General features: G+C 49.2%; 1 protein-coding gene across 1 annotated transcript in view; it reads right to left on the bottom strand.

Moving 5' to 3' along the window:
* Positions 1 to 263: 263 nt before the first annotated feature.
* The window catches only part of LOC132588904 (HORMA domain-containing protein 1-like), a 41,275-nt gene continuing 23,779 nt past the window's right edge, over positions 264 to 17,759 (bottom strand). The window contains exons 12-14 of the mRNA XM_060261368.1: positions 16,441 to 16,524; positions 13,497 to 13,574; positions 264 to 1,487 (exon numbers count right to left, since the gene is read on the bottom strand). Coding sequence (XP_060117351.1) covers positions 1,407 to 1,487; positions 13,497 to 13,574; positions 16,441 to 16,524 — 243 coding nt within the window. The 3' untranslated portion in view covers positions 264 to 1,406. The remainder of the gene's footprint in view (positions 1,488 to 13,496; positions 13,575 to 16,440; positions 16,525 to 17,759) is intronic.

The raw sequence follows: 17,759 nt of genomic DNA, 5'->3' as shown, positions 1-17,759 counted from the left end.
TCAACTGTGTGACTTAACAATGTTATGATACTTCTATTTCTACTGCTCCCCCCCCCCCCCCTGTATATTACCTGTTTATGGATTCGAATCCCAGTGATCTACCCTGGTGCAAACTTCTAAGTCATTTTTTTTTAACTTTTGCACATAGCATTTTTAAAATCTCTGTGGCTGGAACAGATTCTGAGTGCACTGAAAGAGAAGCGCCTGGCGGAGAGGGAGGAAATCAACACAATGCGTTTAAAAACAAATAGCCTGAAAAGTGGTGACTTGTTCAAATTGTAAATGTTTTATTGTGGCTATAAAACTGGAAGGCCTAAAACAGAAAGCCTATATGCATTTGTAGACCTCTATAAACCTTTCATGGCAAATCAATAAGTTCTTAAGTCAAAATAATACTTCCATTATGTTTCTAGAATTATACAGCAAAATTGTTAACTTTTCTAAATAAAGAAAACCAAGACAACCATAGTTTTACAAATTAGTTATTGGCCCTCATTGGGAGAATATACTTGGCTCCTGAGTACTATGGAAATCAGTTGTGATTTCCTATTCAACAGGATGTAGGTGTGATTAACTTTCTCAGCATTGGCCACAGTTTATAAACTGTTTGGTATTCCCCGCCCACCCCTTTATTTGGGTCGGGTCAGTAGCTATTAGCAAAAACAGAGAACAGGCAAAAGAGCCTAAATTTCTTCCTGCAGCAAGGAAAAGCCAGGATATGAAATTTAAGACATTCGTTTCATTGACACGCTATTCGCTAAAAAAAAAAAACCTTGGGCTTTATGTTCCAATTGGTCACTCTGCTGTTTTGAAGTAAGGTAGCATAGTTTGTTCTTGGGAACTCTGGCAACACTGGGTGTGCAAGAAGAATTTAATTAGCTGTCAATCCATGTGGCTGGCGTCACATGACCAGGGCTCTTTTTGTAGCAGGAGCTTCTTTGCATATTAGGCCACACCCCTCTTATGTAGCCAGTCCTCCAAGAGCTTACAGGGCCGTTCTTACAGGGCCTATTGTTAGCTCTTGGAGGATTGGCTACATCAGAGGTGTGTGGCCTAATCATGCAAAGGAGCTCCTGCTACAAAAGGAGCCCGTCACATGATTCCCCAGCATGGACAATCTGTATATGCAGTGGCTGCTGGAAGCCCAAGTTAAAGAAGCGGTGAGGCAGATCCAAGCAGCAATTCATTTTCTCCAGGAACGCTAATGTAAATGAAAGCGGGGTCTTTCTTGATTTGAGCTTCATTTACCTCTGGATTCAAAAGCTGCACTTTTGGATTGCATATAAAAGACACTGAAGAACATTAAACAGTTTAAATGATAATCTCTTCAAAATGTCCAAAGACTAGTTACAATTAGTCAGAACGTTGCAGAACAAAGCGGAACGAAAACATCAAGACGCTCCCATCTAAAACTGCTCCTTCGGTTCACTGAATCGTCTCCGCTTAGGACGCAAACCTTGGCTTGGAGAGCATTCAAAATGAAAGACCTAGCAAAATAAAGAGAACCAAAAAAAAAAAGATTGTTATAGAGCATATCACGCCACACACAAATCAAGGTCTCGATCAAATATCTGCGACCGATAATAAGGATTTTAAAAGCGCTCAGATTCAGAGAGCAAAGAATTTAGCAATGTCCTTGCTGTTCTGACATGGTGTATCCATTTATCTATGTTGCTAAGCCTCTGAGTCAGACCGAGCAGGGACTAGGTGCTGGGATGGAGCACAGTTATAAATCATCGGTTCCCAAAATACGAAGCGGGCATCCCATGGAGGTATGGGCAGTTATCAGGAGAGGCATAAACTCTGCTTTCATCCTCTCTTCCCCCATCCATCCCCCCCAACTCCAACATGTTTCAAATGTAAGCTCTGCGGCTGCAAGGCCAAATCACTTCTGGAAGCCTGAACAGAATCATCTCATTTATCACAGGATTTTGATTTTGGGGGTGGGGGGGGGAGTTGCCGTCTCTGGGACCTAATTAAAGTGTGGTTAGAAGTAGCGTTGCTGCAGGTAAGTTGTGAGAACTGCGACCTACTTTCCCTTGATTGATTTGTCTCCAGATCTAGAACCGTAGAGAGCGTAAGTTAACTTTGCGTGCCTCTTGAGGTGACGCGGAACATATATTTGCCACGTTCGGTGTAGTTTGGCATTTAAGGGAGATTTGTCATGAGAAAGGTCTGAGAATTTCTGTCCTAGGTGGACAGTTGCTTCGTTTCAAGAGAAAGAGGTGCCTACGTGGTATAAACTTCAAGCAGATTAGATAAAACGTTGTTAACTCAAGCGTTGGACAGAAAAATACAAAAAAAAAGTTTATAGAATAAAGTTTGAGTCCAAAGTTTGGTGTCAAGCATTGTCTATTCTTTTTTGATTACAGTTGCCAGAATATAGAAATGTTACTAACCATAAATTTAGCTTGGGCACATCAAAGTAGCAAACCCCCCTTCGGCTCCTTTCGCTTTTACTAACAAATGCAGGAATGCACTCTTTGAAGATAAAGCCTCCTGGGACTAATTCCCATGCCAGCAAGGCTGGAACCCAGGAAGTGCTGACCGCAGGGAGATAAGGAAGTTACAGTGAGAAAGTTCACACGTGAATATAGACTTGTTTAGAGAATGTAGGATTGTTTATGGAACCTTTGATGTGCCATCTTTAAGTATGCCTTTTACTACGGTGGCTCAGTGGTAGAGCATCTGCTTGGGAAGCAGAAGGTCCCAGGTTCAATCCCTGGCACTCCAAAAAAGGGTCCAGGCAAATAGGTGTGAAAAACCTCAGCTTGAGACCCTGGAGAGCCGCTGCCAGTCTGAGAAGACAATACTGACTTGGATGGACCAAAGGTCTGATTCAATATAAGGCAGCTTCATATGTTCATATGTACTAAAGATTTCAGGTTTTCACGGCTGGTAACATCATTAGGGTTTGTAGAATCTTTCGGGATCAAGTGCCGTGTTCTACTGGAGAAAGTTTTCCTTCCAGACGTTTCGTTCTCAGCTGCGGAGAACATCCTCAGTGGCGTTGCAGCCGGAGCAGGCGCTCAGACCTTCTTGGCTGCTGTGCATTGAGTGGGGCCAGGGCTGCTGGAGAGCTGCTATTTCTAGGCTGGAGGGGGTGTGATGAAAGGGCAATTGGTTTGTGGATACGCCCATTGTTTGGTGGGGCTTCCTGGAAGCGTAGTGATAAGGAAACTGGCTGTTGAATGTGACCATTGTTCTGTGTTAATTGCTGGGAAGGTTGGAAGGGGTTTGAAGATAAGGGAGATAGTTGTTGACTGTGCTGATTGTTCTGTGGAATTTGCTGGTTGTTCTGAGATTTTCTGCAATTTATAGTCTGTAGGGTGTTTTGCAGAGCTGGGTACCAAGATTGGTGGATGCCTTTTACTGTTACTCTGTATCAGTTCCAATACCTAGCTCATCTGAGCCACACGGATTATCAATAAACCAGACTTTGTTTCATAATTCAAGGACTGGTTACTTTGAGATCTAATGCTTGACAAGTGGCACCTTTAAGACCAACCAAGCTTCTACCCAGAATTAAACTTTATCGGTCTTCAAGATGCCACTGGACTCCTGCTTTGTTCCGTTGCTTCAGACCTACACAGCTGCCCACCTGGGGAAAAAGTTATGTTTTTCATTAGGGAGACAGGTTAGACAATTCGGCATTTGTTTTGCCATTACTATTCAATCTATCAACGGAAGTACTAACATTAGCTGTACACTGACAGGCCAAAGCTGAAGGAACTGAAGAAGAAAAAGATACTGGATTTATGCCCCACCCCATACTCTGAATCTCAGAGTGGTTTACAATCTCCTTTACCTCCCCCATGCCCCCCCCACACACAACAGACACCCTGTGAGGTAGGTGAGGCTGAGAGAGCTCTCACAGCAGCTGCCCTTTCAAGGACAACTCCTAGGAGAGCCATGGCTGACCCAAGGCCATTCCAGCAGCTGCAAGTGGAGGAGTGAGGAATCAAACCCGGTTCTCCCAGATAAGAGTCCGCACACTTAACCACTACAACAAACTGGCTTAAAACTTCTAGGGTTGCCAATCCCCAGGTGGGGACAGGGGATCCCCTGGTTTGGAGGCCCTCCCCCCAGAGACTCAGAGCAGCCTACAATCTCCTTTACCTTCCTCCCCCACAACAGACACCCTGTGAGGTAGATGAAGATATTGGATTTGTATCCTGCCCTCCACTCTGAAGAGTCTCAGAGCAGCTCACAATCTCCTTTCCCTTCCTCCCCCACAACAGACACCCTGTGAGGTAAATGAAGACATTGGATTTATATCCCGCCCTCCACTCTGAAGAGTCTCAGAGCGGCTCACAATCTCCTTTACCTTCCTCCCCCACAACAGACACCCTGTGAGGTGGGTGGGGCTGGAGAGGGCTCTCACAGCAGCTGCCCTTTCAAGGACAGAGACACAGAGCGGCTCACAATCTCCTTTACCTTCCTCCCCCACAACAGACACCCTGTGAGGTAAATGAAGATATTGGATTTATATACCGCCCTCCACTCCGAAGAGTCTCAGAGCCGCTTACAATCTCCTTTACCTTCCTCCCCCACAACAGACACCCTGTGAAGTGGGTGGGGCTGGAGAGGGCTTTCACAGCAGCTGCCCTTTCAAGGACAACCTTTGCCAGAGCTATGGCTGACCCAAGGCCATTCCAGCAGCTGCAAGTGAAGGAGTGGGGAATCAAACCCGGTTCTCCCAGATAAGAGTCCGCACACTTAACCACTACACCAAACTGGCTTAAAACTTCTAGGGTTGCCAATCCCCAGGTGGGGAAAGGGGATCCCCTGGTTTGGAGGCCCTCCCCCCACTTCAGGGTCATCAGAAAGCGGGGGAAGGGGAGGGAAATGTCTGCTGGGAACTCTATTATTCTCTATGGAGACTTATTTCCATAGGAAATAATGGAGAATTGATCTGCAGGTATCTGGGGCTCTGGGGGGGCGGGGGGGGGTCTGTGTTTTGAGGTAGAGGCGCCAAATTTTCAGTATAGCATCCAATGCCTCTCCCCAAAATACCCTCCAAGTTTCAAAAAGATTGGACCGGGGGTCCGATTCTATGAGCCCCAAAAGAAGGTGCCCCTATCCTTCATTATTTCCTAAGGAAGGAAGGAATTTAAAAAGGTCTGTGGTCCCTTTAAATGTGATGGCCAGAACTCCCTTTGGAGTTCAGTAGCCCAATAGCTACTGTTTACAGCATACTTGCAGAGGCAGAACAAAAATATAAAAGGAGAGGTGGGAAAAAGACCTGCTAATCCATTTATCTGATAGCTGGTGGGACAAATTTTGGTGCCTCTACCTCAAAAAAACAGCCCCTCAATCATATCCCCAGATACTGATGGATCAATTCTCCATTATACCCTATGGGAATGGGTCTCCAAAGGGAATAATGGAGTGCCCAGCAGACATTTCCCTCCCCCCCTCCTTTCTGATGACCCTGAAGCGGGGGGGGGGGGAAGGCCTCCAAACCGGGGTATCCCCTGCCCCCACCTGGGGATTGGCAACCTTAAACGTTTAAGAGAATGCGGCAATAAGGGAAAACGTTACTGAACTCATGCTTCAGTGGTATTTGACATCAGACAGGTTAAAGAGAATAACATCTTCCATGTCAAACATATTTTGGAGAACAAAGCAGTAGACAAGTTCACCTTTAAGACCAACTAAGTTTTATTCAGAATGTCAGCTTTCGGATGCTCTTAAGCAGACTCCGTCAGACAAAATGGGAATGGAAGCAGCAATTCTTAATATAAGTGGGCAGTGTAGAATCTTGAGAATGATAAAAAGCAGACTGGTGTTTTTTTTTATCACCCTCCAGTGTTTTTTTCAACCCTGTTTTGTCCTAACACTAACATACACAGATCCCTATTTGTGATTCTTTTAATCTGCTAAAAATGTTCCCATGATTCCACACGGCCCACTTATATTAAGAATTGCTGCTTCCCTTCCCATGTTGTCTGACGGAGTCTGCTTAAGAGCATACGAAAGCTGACATTCTGAATAAAACATACTTGGTCTTAAAGGCGCACTTGTCTCCTGCTTTGTTCTATTGCTTCACACCAACCCGGCTGCCTACTGGGATCTACATTTCGGAGAAGGGAAAGACAGAGGGGCTCACTGATTCACATCTAGCGGCAGTGCCTGATTACGTTTTTTGAAATAAGGTATTTTAGTTAGTGAGAGAAATTATTAGGATCCTAATGTACTCTTTTTGATATTATGCCCAGAGGGATTTCCATTAACAAGATGTGGTTAATGGCAAATTTATTCAACGCAGTCAGAATGTTTAATAGCTGCGGCACGGAGACAGGAGAAAGCACCAGATACTGAAAAATAGCTAAGGAAAGTATGGTACACCATGTTAATGGGGAAGATATCTGTATATAGGAAATATGGGGATGGAGACAGAGATACACATGATAAATTTGTACGAGTCTGGTCTCTCTTCATTACTATCCGGCATAGAAATAAATCTAAAGAATTAGTCAAAAAGGAGATATTGAACCTTGTTTAGACTGCCAAATCTTATCTCACAGATATTGCATCGCATGACATGTATTATGCAGTCTCATGTATTAATGATTATTAAATAAACAATACATCAATGGCAAAAAAAAAAAAAAGAAGAAGAAGAGGGGAGTTCAGTTGGCTTGCAGTAAACCATCCTAAAACAAACTGCAGCCTAAAATGCAGTCTGGTATAAATCCCGATTTAATAAAAATTATTTCAATACCAGAATAAGTATTGGAACGGAGGTGGGTTAATAAAGATCAAACAAAGGCAAGATAAAAAGGCATTTGCCTGATTTTGAAATGCTGAGACTGAAGACGTCAGGGCAGAGCTCTCTAGGAAAGACACAGGCCTCAGTTTCAGCAGGCGCTCCCAGGAGCACAGCTCTTGAACCTTCCTGAGGATTCCCCCTCCTCCCCTCCACCTCCCTTGTCCACTGAATAGTAAGTGCAGCTGCATAACAATCCCTGGATTAGGAGTAGGGTTGCCAAGTCCAATTCCAGAAATATCTGGGGACTTTGGGGGTGGGGCCAGGAAACTTTGGGGGTGGAGCCAGGAGACACTGGGGTGGACCTAGGAGCAAGGGTGTGACAAACACAATTGAACTCCTTCCCTCCACCCTCCCCTTCTCCGATTCCACCCCAGAGGCGGAGCGGGCGACGCCGCCGCGCTGCAGCTGCCTCTTCCCCGCCCCGCCGCAGCCGCTCCTCCGAGATGGGCCCAGCCTGAGCCCATCTCGGAGGAGCAGCCACGGAGCAGCCGAGGCGAAACCAGAGAAGGGGAGGGGAGGGTGGAGGCAGGCCAGGAGCACGGCGAGCCGCGAGTCCAGATCCTAGAAGGACCCGGACTCGCGGCCCGCCACACTCCTGGCCCGCCCCCCCCCCTGACTCCACCTCAGAGGCAGAGCGGGCGATGCCACCGCGCCGCCCCCTCCCCGCCCCATCCCAGCTGCTCCTCCGAAATGGGCCCAGCCTGAGCCCATCTCGGAGGAGCAGCCATGGTGAAGCGGAGAAGAGGCGGCAGCTCCGAGATGGGGCGGCTCGCCACGCTCCTTAGCGCCGTTTCCCCCCCCCTCCCCCCGCTTCCGTTTTTTTGGGGAGCGGGGGAAGAGGCTGGAAATCCTGGGGTCCCCCGCCAGGGCGGGAGGGTTGGGAAGCCTAATTAGGAGAGCGGGCAGCCAGTCTGCCACCAGGGGCTTTGCCATGTCCCCAGTACCCCTCATTCACCCCTGGAGAAGCCCACACCACCCTTTCTCCACTTCTTATGGGATTTTGGGCAGTGGGTGGCTTGCTGGACTTTTGACTGTGAGGGGGGGGAGGCCAAAGAGAGCCCCAGGCAAGTGAGGCCTGCTTGGGCTGGCTGGATCTCTAGCCAGCCCAAGCAGGCCTCGCTAGCCTTTCTTGCATCTCCTTTCTTGCTCTCCTTCCTTGCCCATCTAGCTCTCCTTTCTTGCATCAGGTTGCTTTTGGCTGGGGGGAGCGGCATATGCACATGAGCTATGCTAATGAGCTCCACCAACTATTTTTCTACAAAAACGACCCCTGAAAAGACATAACAGAGATACGGGGTGTGTGTATCTTGTAAAATATATCTTGTAAAATTTGCACAAGTTGTGTTATTAGAAAAGAATAAGTCATATTTATCTGATATCCTTTCTTCTGTTCCCCCAGAACAGTGCAGAGAATCCGGATCCGGCAGCCGGAGCCTGCAATTTTCTCACTAAGAGCAGTCTGCTGTCTTAGACATCACTCCAGGCCTCTTGCTGACTAGTTGGAAGTGTGCATGTATCAGGATGCATAAAAGAAAATCAATAAATGTAGGATTCTAGGCCGGGGGGCTGGGTGGAAACACCCATGGGAAACACCCCTGTGAACACCCACAGTGTTAACGAGAGGCGTGCCTCTGGTGAGGAGCTGGGTAGACAGGCTGCCGGGGTGAAAAACGCAAACTCTATTTTAGGGATGATTAGGAAAAGGACTGAGAATAAAATGGCCAGTATTGTAATGCCCCTGTAGATCTATGGCGAGGCCTCATTTGGAATACTATGCACAGTTCTGGTCCCCAAATCTCCAAAAGGCAGGGCTTTTTGGAACGCACAGGGACGCAGTTCCAGATGGCTTGGCATCAGGAAAGGAAAGCAAAGGTCCCCTGTGCAAGCACCAGCCGTTTCCGACTCTGGGGTGACGTTGCTTTCATGGCAGACTTTTTTTTAATGGGGTGGTTTGCCCTTGCCTTCCCCAGTCATCTACACTTTCCCTCCAGCAAGCTGGGTACTCATTTTTCCGAAGGATGGAAGGCTTAGTCAACCTCAAGCTGGCTACCTGAAAACCCAGCTTCCGCCGGGGATCAAACTCAGGTCGTGAGCAGAGCTTAGGACTGATGTACTGCAGCTTTAACACTCTGCACCATGGGGCTCTTTTGGTATCAGGGGGCGTGGCCTAATATACAAATAGGTTGTATACTGCAGTACTGCAGCTTTAACACTCTGCACCACGGGGCTCTTTTGGTATCAGGGGGCGTGGCCTAATATACAAATAGGTTTCTGGCTGGGCTTTTCTAGAAGAAGAAGAAGAAGAATTGCAGATTTATATCCCGCCCTTCTCCCTGAATCAGAGACTCAGAGCGGCTTACAATCTCCTATATCTTCTCCCCCCCACAACAGACACCCTGTGAGGTGGGTGGGGCTGAGAGGGCTCCCACAGCAGCTGCCCATTCAAGGACAACCTCTGCCAGAGCTCTGGCTGACCCAAGGCCATTCCAGCAGGTGCAAGTGGAGGAGTGGGGAATCAAACCCGGTTCTCCCAGATAAGAGAGCTCTGGCTGACCCAAGGCCATTCCAGCAGGTGCAAGTGGAGGAGTGGGGAATCAAACCCGGTTCTCCCAGATAAGAGAGCTCTGGCTGACCCAAGGCCATTCCAGCAGGTGTAAGTGGAGGAGTGGGGAATCAAACCCTGTTCTCCCAGATAACAGAGCTATGGCTGACCCAAGGCCATTCCAGCAGCTGCAAGTGGAGGAGTGGGGAATCAAACCCGGTTCTCCCAGATAAGAGAGCTCTGGCTGACCCAAGGCCATTCCAGCAGCTGCAAGTGGAGGAGTGGGGAATCAAACCCGGTTCTCCCAGATAAGAGTCCGCACACTTAACCACTACACCAAACTGGCTCTACAAAAAACCCCTATGTGAAACAACGGTGACATCAAGGGGGGGGGGGGGGATGTCCTAATATGCAAAGAAGTTCCTGCTGGGTTTTTCTACAAAAAAAGCCCTGCCAAAAGGGCATTGCAAAGATGGAAAAAGAACAGAGGAGGGGCAAGCAAGAGAATGAGGGGGCTGGAGCACCTTCCCTAGGAGGAAAGGGGACTTGTCAGTTTAGAAAAGAGACAATAAAGGGAGGGGGACATGAGAGATTTATAAAATGGGATGGAGAAAGTTGACAAAGAGATTTTTTTTCCTCTCCCTCTCCCAAAAGACTAGAATTTGAGGGCATCCATGGAAGATGACGGGCTGCAGGTTCAGGAGAGACAAAGGGAAATATTAGAATCTGGCATTCTGTTGCTGCAGAACTTTCTAAAGTGTATATGCAAATGAAGCTGATGGGTAGTAGCTTCGGGATGGGCAAAAGGAAATGCTGCTTTACAGAGAGAGTGATTACCAGGTGGAATTTGCTACCAGAGGATGGAGTGGTGGTCACAGGAAGAAACACCTTTAAAGGGGGATTAGATAATGGTTAAGTCTATCAATGGCTACTAGCCATGGTGGCTGAGCTGACAGGAACCTCTATGTTTAGAGGCAGAAATCTTCTGAGTCCCAGAGCCAGGAGGCAACATCAGGGGAAGGCCATGGCCCCTATGCTGTCTTGTTGGTCTCCAGAGGAACTGGCTGGCCACTGTGTGAGACAGGAGGTTGGACTGGATGGACCCTCACTGGTCTGACCCAGCTGGGTTCTTCTCAGGGGAAGGCCTCAGCCTCTCTGCCCTGTTGCTGGCCCTCCAGAGGAACTGACTGGCCACTGTGTGAGACAGGAGGCTGGGATAGATGGACCCTCCCTGGTCTGACCCAGCAGGGCTCTTCTGAGGTTCTTCTCAGGGGAAGGCCTCGGCCTCTCTGCCCTGTTGTTGTCCCTCCAGAGGAACTGGTTGGCCCCTGTGTGAGACAGGATGCTGGGATAGATGGACCCTCCCTGGTCTGACCCAGCAGGGCTCTTCTGAGGTTCTTCTCAGGGGAAGGCCTCGGCCTCTCTGCCCTGTTGTTGGCCCTCCAGAGGAACTGGCTGGCCACTGTGTGAGACAGGAGGCTGGGCTAGATGGACCCTCTCCGGTCTGACCCAGCAGGGCTCTTCTGATGTCCTTCTCAGGGGAAGGCCTCGGCCTCTCTGCCCTGTTGTTGGCCCTCCAGACTGGCCACTGGGTGAGACAGGAGGCTGGGATAGATGGACCCTCTCCGGTCTGACCCAGCAGGGCTCTTCTGATGTTCTTCTCAGGGGAAGGCCTCGGTCTTTCTGCCCTGTTGTTGGCCCTCCAGTGGAACTGGCTGGCCACTGTGTGAGGCAGGAGGCTGGACAAGATGGACCCTCCCTGGTCTGATCCAGCAGGGCTCATCTGAAGTTCTTCTCAGGGGAAGGCCTCAGCCTCTCTGCCCTGTAGTTGGCCCTGCAGAGGAACTGGTTGGCCCCTGTGTGAGACAGGAGGCTGGACTAGATGGACCCTTACTGGTCTGATCCAGCAGGGCTTGTCTGAAGTTCTTCTCAGGGGAAGGCCTCGGCCTCTCTGCCCTGTTGTTGGCCCTCCAGAGGAACTAGTTGGTCACTGTGTGAGACAGGAGGCTGGACTAGATGGACCCTCACTCACTGGTCTGATCCAGCAGGTCTCTTCTAATGCTCTTCTCAGGGGAAAAATCCCAGAGCCAAGTGCCTTTTATTTAAATTGTATTTTTGCAGGGCTTTTTTTTTTGGTAGAAAAAGCCCAGCAGGGACTCATTTGCATCTTAGGCCACACCCCCAACACCAAGCCAGCCAGAACTGCATTCAGTGGTAGAGCATCTGCTTGGGAAGCAGAAGGTCCCAGGTTCAATCCCTGGCATCTCCAAAAAAGGGTCCAGGCAAAATGGTGTGAAAAACCTCAGCTTGAGACCCTGGAGAGCTGCTGCCAGTCTGAGAAGACAATACTGACTTTGATGGACCAAGGGTCTGATTCAGTAGAAGGCAGCTTCATATGTTCAACCCTATGTGAAACAATGGTGACATCAAGGGGGGGGGATGTCCTAATATGCAAATAAGTTCCTGCTGGGTTTTTCTACAAACAAAGCCCTGCCAAAAGGGCATTGCAAAGATGGAAAAAGAACAGAGGGGGGGCAACCAAGAGAATGAGGGGGCTGGAGCACCTTCCCTAGGAGGAAAGGCTGAAGAGTCGGGGACTTTTCAGTTTAGAAAAGAGACAATAAAGGGAGGAGGACATGAGAGATTTATAAAATGGGATGGAGAAAGTTGACAAAGAGATTTTTTTTCTCTCCCTCTCCCAAAAGACTAGAATTTGGGGGCATCCATGGAAGATGATGGGCTGAAGGTTCAGGAGAGACAAAGGGAAATATTAGAATCGGGCATTCTGTTGGTACAGAACTTTCTAAAGTGTATATGTAAATGAAGCTGACAGGTAGTAGGTTCGGGATGGGCAAAAGGAAATACTACTTTACAGAGAGAGTTATTACCAGGTGGAATTTGCTGCCAGAGGATGGAGTGGTGGTCACAGGAAGAAACACCTTTAAAGGGGGATTAGATAATGGTTAAGTCTATCAATGGCTACTAGCCATGGTGGCTGAGCTGACAGGAACGTCTATGTTTAGAGGCAGAAATCTTCTGAGTCCCAGAGCCAGGAGGCAACATCAGGGGAAGGCCATGGCCCCTATGCTGTCTTGTTGGTCTCCAGAGGAACTGGTTGGCCCCTGTGTGAGGCAGGAGGCTGGACTGGATGGACCCTCACTGGTCTGACCCAGCAGGGCTCTTCTGAGGTTCTTCTCAGGGGAAGGCCTCGGCCTCTCTGCCCTGTTGTCTCTCCAGAGGAATTGGTTGGTCACTCTGTGAGACAGGAGGCTGGACTAGATGGACCCTCCCTGGTCTAACCCAGCAGGGCTCTTCTGATGTTTTATGAAGGCCTTGGCCTCTCTGCCCTGTTGTTGGCCCTCCAGAGGAACTGGTTGGCCACTGGGTGACACAGGAGGCTGGGCTAGATGGACCCTCCCTGGTCTGACCCAGCAGGGCTCTTCTGATGTTCTTCTCAGGGGAAGGCCTCAGCCTCTCTGCCCTGTTGCTGGCCCTCCAGAGGAACTGGCTGGCCACTGTGTGAGGCAGGAGGCTGGATTAGATGGACCCTCCCTGGTCTGACCCAGCAGGGCTCTTCAGATGTTCTTCTCGGGGGAAGGCCTCAGCCTCTCTGCCCTGTTGTTGGCCCTGCAGAGGAACTGGCTGGCCCCTCTGTGAGACAGGAGGCTGGACTAGATGGCCCTCCCTGGTCTGACCCAGCAGGGCTCTTCTGAAGTTCTTCTCAGGGGAAGGCCTCGGCCTCTCTGCCCTGTTGTTGGCCCTCCAGAGGAACTAGTTGGTCACTGTGTGAGACAGGAGGCTGGACTAGATGGACCCTCACTCACTGGTCTGATCCAGCAGGTCTCTTCTAATGCTCTTCTCAGGGGAAGAATCCCAGAGCCAGGTGTCTTTTATTTAAATTGTATTTTTGCAGGGCTTTTTTTTGGGGGGGGGGGGGTAGAAAAAGCCCAGCAGGGACTCATTGCATCTTAGGCCACACCCCCAACATCAAGCCAGCCAGAACTGCATTCCTGTGCATTCATGATTAAAAAATGCCCTGTATTTTGTAAGCTGTTTAGGGTTCCTATCAGGGAAAGAAATTCAGGGTAGATTTCTGAATTTACGCTCCAAAATGTTACATGAATGAGGAGGGTGAGAACACACCTCTTACTTTCTGGGAAAGACAATATATGAACTTACTGGCTTGCTGGATCCCAAGCTGTGCCTCTTCTGTATGTCTTTAGGACATTTTAGTGCTTTGCCCTTTTCCACACCACCCTGTGCAGAGACAGAGGAACCGTTAGCTCTAGAAGAGAGGTCTGCAGATGGCTATTAAGAAGCACACTGTGCATCCGTCGGCTGTTCGTCTTCCTCGTTGTGTGTTAAAAATTAATGAAGGCGTCTTAAGAGTGGCGACAGCGAGGGCAAGCCTTACTTTTGTCATGACGACCTATGATTTACGTTCACCACTGTAAATTCTGAAGGGCATTTCCTAAGTTGCTGATTCCGCCGGAACCATCCTCATAATGCTTGCAGGTGAAAATGTATCTGTCAGGGAAGGAACGAGGAGCACCCCATTTATTTGTACAACGGCTTGGTTTCGTACCAATCCAGTAGAACACTAGAACGGGCAGAAACTGTAGTGGCAAGAGAAGACGGTTGCCAGCTTTGTATTAAGAAATTTCTGGAGATTTGGGGGTAAGTCCTGGGGAAGCTGGGGTTTAGGGGAGACGAGAGACCTCAGCAGGTACAGCCATAAGAACATAAGAGAAGCTCTGTTGGATCAGGCCAGTGGCCCATTCAGTCCAACACTCTGTCACACAGTGGCCAAAAAAAAAAAACCCAGGCGCCATCAGGAAGTCCATCACCATAGAGTTTTCCCGGAAATGCCTAGAGCAGCCCCACACGGGTGTCAGTGTCCTTCCACCATTCTGATGATGTCACTTCCGGGTGACGTCATTTGGTCGAGCGGAGCACATCGTGCGCACAGATGTCCCCCACTGGGGGATGAAGAGGACTTCGCAACCCTAGCCCCTAGGCAGTCAAAATCTCAGAGCGGCTCACAATCTCCTTTCCCTTCCTCCCCCACAACAGACACCCTGTGAGGTAGATGAAGATATTGGATTTATATCCCGCCCTCCGTTCCGAAGAGTCTCAGAGCGGCTCACAAGCTCCTTTCCCTTCCTCCCCCACAACAGGCACCCTGTGAGGTAAATGAAGATATTGGATTTATATCCCGCCCTCCGTTCCGAAGAGTCTCAGAGCGGCTCACAATCTCCTTTCCCTTCCTCCCCCACAACAGACACCCTGTGAGGTAGATGAAGATATTGGATTTATATCCCGCCCTCCGTTCCGAAGAGTCTCAGAGCGGCTCACAATCTCCTTTCCCTTCCTCCCCCACAACAGTCACCCTGTGAGGTAGATGAAGATATTGGATTTATATCCCGCCCTCCGTTCCGAAGAGTCTCAGAGCGGCTCACAAGCTCCTTTCCCTTCCTCCCCCACAACAGGCACCCTGTGAGGTAAATGAAGATATTGGATTTATATCCCGCCCTCCGTTCCGAAGAGTCTCAGAGCGGCTCACAATCTCCTTTCCCTTCCTCCCCCACAACAGGCACCCTGTGAGGTAAATGAAGATATTGGATTTCTATCCCGCCCTCCACTCCGAAGAGTCTCAGAGCGGCTCACAATCTCCTTTCCCTTCCTCCCCCACAACAGACACCCTGTGAGGTGGGTGGGGCTGGAGAGGGCTCTCACAGCAGCTGCCCTTTCAAGGACAACCTCTGCCAGAGCTATGGCTGACCCAAGACCATGCTAGCAGGTGCAAGAAGCCAACGTGGCTAACAATATATAGGTAAATAATATTTTTCCTGTTTTTCACTAACCCTAAGGCCCAGAATTTGTGTAGTGCTTAACTATTAGAGCGGTTCCTCAGTGGAACAGGCTTCCTCCTTGGGAGGTGGTGGGCTCTCCTTCCTGGGAGGTTTTTAAACAGAGGCTGGATGGCCATCTGACAGCAATAAGGATCCTGTGAATTTAAGGGGAGGTATTTGTGAGTTTCCTGAATCGTGTAGGAGGTTGGACTAGATGACTCTGGAGGTCTCTTCCAATTCTATGATTCTATGACTGTTAAGAGCGGTTCCCCAGTGGAACAGGCTTTCTCCTCGGGAGGTGGTGGGCTCTCCTTCCATGAAGGTTATTAAGCAGAGGCTAGATGGCCATCTGACAGCAATGAAGATCCTGTGAATTTAGGGGAGAGGTGTTTGTGAGTTTCCTGCATTGTGCAGGGGGTTGGACGAAAGGACCCCGGAGGTCCCAACTCGATGATTTTATATGCAGTGTACAAATTTATTTATTTATTTATTTATTTCGGTGGAGGGCTCTCCTTCCTTGAAGGTTTTTAAGCACAGGCTAGATGGCCATCCGAAAGCAATAAAGATCCTGTGAATTTAGGGGAGGGGGCAGTATTTGTGAGTTTCCTGCGTTGTGCAGGGGGTTGGACGAGATGACCCTGGAGGTCCCTTCCAACTCTATGATTCTATTCTAGGTAGAGGCTGGGGAGGGACGGTGGCTCCGTGGTAGAGAATATGCTTGGTAAGCAGAAGGTCCCAGGTTCAACCCCTGGCATCTCCAACTAAAAAGGGTCCAGGCATGTAGGCGTGAAAAACCTCATCTTGAGACTCTGGAGAGCCAGTCTGAGTAGACAGTACTGACTTTAATGGACCAAGGGTCTGATTCAGTATAAGGCAGCTTCATATGTTCATATGAGTGCCAACAGGGCACTGGGATCTTGCTGGCTTAGGCATCCAGGTAACAAACTCACGCAGATGTGCAATTCAGTGACCTTGAATCTGCTGTGAGAATCCCTGAGCAAAGCATCGTACTGCATTGTTGGACGACAGAAAATTGTTCCAGAAATTAATAAATATTAATCCCTGTTTAGACTGAGCTTGACCTACAGCGAATGCCTGATGTTTACTCCACCCCATCATATTGATCGTGGCACATCCAGCTGCAGCTCACTGCAGCTGCAGGTGATTCCAGTCCCATTCATTTAGAAGGTCTGGAAATCTGTAAGTATTCTATCTTATGCTTATCTTTGAACAACGTGTTTCGATCGTTAGTTTGAAAATAAGACCCTCACTTTGTTGCACTGAAATCTCCTTCCACTCCGAGTCTTGCCCTCAGAGACTTCGAGTTCGGCAGTATTCTTTACTAGACAGTCTACCTAAAAAAAAAGGTCAGACAAATAGCTCAGTAGAAGAAGCGTTATTTCTTGGACTGCATACCTAAAGGCAAACGTTTTCTCCTTTCTTTTTTTCCTCTCACAGTCAGTGCCGGATTAAACCCTGTGGAGGCCCCTAGGCAGTCGAAATCTTGGGGGGGGAGGGGGGGCTTGTAAATCATCTCAGGGTCGAAGCACCTGTCCCGCCACCCGTGGCGCCCACTGCAGCACCTTCTTAAAAGCCCCTTTTGATAAGCTGTGGGGGAGAGGCAGAGAGAGGCAAACTTGGCGACGACGCCGGCAGCAGCCTCACTAGGCAAGTCAGGCAAAGATAGGGTTGCCAATCCCCAGGTGGGGGCAGGGGATCCCCCGGTTTGGAGGCCCTCCCCCCGCTTCAGGGTCGTCAGAAAGCGGGGGGAGGGGAGGGAAATGTCTGCTGGGGACTCTGTTATTCCCTAGGGAGATTTATTCCCATAGAAAATCATGAAGAATTGATCTGCTGGTATCTGGGGCTCTGGGGGGGGCTGTTTTTTGGGGTAGAGGCACCAGATTCTCAGTATAGCATCTAGTGCCTCTCCTCAAAATACCCAAGTTTCAAAAAGATTGGGCCAATTCTATGAGCCCCAAAAGAAGGTGCCCCTATCCATTATTTCCTGTAGAAGGAAGGAATTGAAAAGGTGTGCCGTCCCTTTAAATGTGATGGCCAGAGCTCCCTTTGGAGTTCAATTATGCTTGTCACAGCCTTGATCTTGGCTCCACCCCTAATGTCTCTTGGCTCCACCCCCAAAGTCCCCAGATATTTCTTGAATTGGACTTGGCAACCCTAGGCAAAGAGCGGCTCAGTTGCTGGCTGTGCGTGCAGGCTGGGAGGGCTGCAAGCAGGCGGGAAACCGAAGGGGGGAAGCCGGCCCAGGGCCCTTAAAGGCATGGGGGCCTATAGGCCAGTGCCTACTTAAGTGTTAATCCAGCCTAGGGTTGCCAAACCCCAGGTGGGGGCAGGGGATCCCCTGGTTTGGAGGCCTTTCCCCCGCTTTAGGCTCATCAGAAAGCAGGGAACGGGGGAGAGAAATATCTGCTGCACATTCCATTATTCCCTATGGGGACCGATTCCCATAGGGTATAATGGAGAATTGATCTGCGGGTATCTGGGGCTCTGGTGGGGGGAGCTGTTTTTTGAGGTAAAGGCACCAAATTTGCAGCATAACATTCAGTAACTCTCCTCAAAACACCCTCCACGT

Source organism: Heteronotia binoei, chromosome 1, assembly GCF_032191835.1.
Source record: "Heteronotia binoei isolate CCM8104 ecotype False Entrance Well chromosome 1, APGP_CSIRO_Hbin_v1, whole genome shotgun sequence".
NCBI lineage: Eukaryota > Metazoa > Chordata > Lepidosauria > Squamata > Gekkonidae > Heteronotia > Heteronotia binoei.
The sequence above is the reverse complement of the archived record's forward strand: the minus strand, read 5'-3'. Positions and strand labels throughout refer to the sequence as shown.